At 34.6% G+C, this 2,164-nt stretch overlaps 1 protein-coding gene across 1 annotated transcript; it reads right to left on the bottom strand.

Moving 5' to 3' along the window:
• Positions 1 to 230: 230 nt before the first annotated feature.
• LOAG_14898 (pyruvate kinase) lies at positions 231 to 1,705 on the bottom strand (the record flags this gene model as incomplete). Its single annotated transcript, XM_020448870.1, has 5 exons — positions 231 to 444; positions 628 to 758; positions 835 to 974; positions 1,224 to 1,400; positions 1,684 to 1,705. The coding sequence occupies 5 exons, from the start codon at positions 1,703 to 1,705 to the stop codon at positions 231 to 233; spliced, it is 684 nt and encodes a 227-aa protein (XP_020301014.1).
• Between the last annotated feature and the right edge of the window lie 459 nt (positions 1,706 to 2,164).

Raw genomic sequence — 2,164 nt, 5'->3', positions numbered from 1 at the left:
ATTTTTTTTAGTATGCGATTAATGATGCAATAAACTTGTCATTTTTAGCGACGACGATCAGTACAGTCCTCGAGCAACAAGTATACAGTTACAACCTATTGGAACTGAAATTTTCGTAAAGCTGTCAAAACATTAGAGACAAAAATGGTAGCATTTTAGCATTCTTTAATCTAAATTTTGTTTTTCTTTTTTTCATATCTAGAAAATGTTCCTATTGGATCATGCTATCCTTAATGCATTAACTTACCCTCAGCTCGAGTAGGTCTTGGCTTCTTAGTCATTGATTCAAGCATTTGAGTAGCACACACCACGGGCTTCCCGACCACATTGCATCGTGCGATTAGCATTTTCTGCGCTGCGAATACTTTCTCAGTGGGAATTTCAATACCCAAATCACCGCGTGCTATCATTAATCCATCTGCTTCTCTGATTATTTCATCTGCGCTAAAAAGTCCTTTGATATGTATATATATTTTCCATTTCTTTACAAAAGAACACTTCCCACTACTGTTCAGAATGAACATAAGTGACAATTTGCTGAGAATTTGGAAGCAATGTATTTTCACTTTTTGGAAATGAAATTTGATTATCACTTGCTTGTCATTAACTTATCAATAATTAGCTCACTTTTCAATGCCTTCTTGATTTTCAATCTTTGCTATAATTTTAATAAATCTTCCTTTCTCGCCAAGATTACGCCGGATTGTACGTACGCCTTCAGCGTTCCGAATAAACGATGCAAATATCATATCAACACCCTGCAGAAATAAAACTATCTTTAAGTTAACTCTAATTTAAAGGTGAAAACTTTAGAGAAAGTTCGTAAATTGGAACCTGTTCGACACCGAATTTTAAATCTTTAATGTCTTTATCGGAAACGGCAGGCAAGTCGCACTTAGTACCAGGAAGATTGACCCCTTTTTTGCTACCTAATTTGCCTCCATTCTCGATCGTACACATTATATTCTTACCCTCTAAAATGACAATATTACTCGATTGTTTCAAATGAAAGTAATAAACAGTTTTCGTTATGTTTGTACTAATTAAAGATGAATCAAATCAAAGGTTTGATTAAAAAATGACGTAATGCTGATGTAATTGGTAATAATTTGTAATTTGGGTTCAGAAGTAACCCCAAAATTATGCGCCTTAACTGGCTGAACTTCGCAACTTGCAAGTTTTTACAGCTGATCATCACTGAATAATAGAATAAATGTTCATACGGATGCTATCCACCACTACTGAAATGAGTCCATCGTCGATGAACACATGCGCCCCAGGCTTCAGAATTTTTGGCATGTTCTCATAGTCGACATATAATTCATCAGCACTGCATTTCGAAGCTACAGCCTTGTCTGTCGTGAGCTTGATTTTTGCTCCTTTTTTCAGTTCTACTTCCGCTGTAGCTGACTTGAAGGAATGACAGATTTTAGGGTCCCCATTAATTATTATATAATTATTTTAGCAATTAGTTCCTCTTAAGTCAATCAAAACATTATTCAAATGGTTAAGCTTGCAAACCTTAAATTCAATGATGTGGATTTTTTTAAATTGTTTTTTAAGGCTTTAACGTTTCTTTAGTCTTTGCCAGTGCTTTCCAAGTACTGTTGTGAAGCATAATTGCGTTGCTAATACAAAGCAAAACCTTACATAATCAAAGGACGTTAAGGACTTACTGCGCACCTTGCGCAGGAACAAATATCATATTTCTACGGATCTTATGGTTTTGGAAACTTCGCAAGTTCTAAGCAATGAACTTTAGACTAAAATAAGCCTAACATATCATTCCTGTTTTTCCGATACTTATAGTTGGAACATCAGGAATTTTCGGATAGATCTGTGCTTCACATTTAGCCTATTTATAATTTGTTGCTTAATAATGTACGATGCTCCAATGAATTTACTGGTGTATAACAACTTACCGGGGCTAGAAACTTCTAAGGTTTCTGAGAAATTGTTGAAAAAACTTTGAAAGCAAAAATTGAAAGAACGATTGGACCATCTTGGAATTTAGACATTATGTTTACATGATTGATATTCATGTCAGTACTTCTCGATTTCAGTGGAACAAATTCGGTAATATAACAAGTGGAAAAGTGACCTATTATCACCATCAATCCATTTACTTCTTTTTCTAACTTTTGTATCAGGATGTAGAATTCAG

The sequence above is a fragment of the Loa loa genome (assembly GCF_000183805.2).
Source record: "Loa loa unplaced genomic scaffold supercont3.53, whole genome shotgun sequence".
NCBI classification, from domain to species: Eukaryota; Metazoa; Nematoda; class Chromadorea; order Rhabditida; family Onchocercidae; genus Loa; species Loa loa.
The sequence above is the reverse complement of the archived record's forward strand: the minus strand, read 5'-3'. Positions and strand labels throughout refer to the sequence as shown.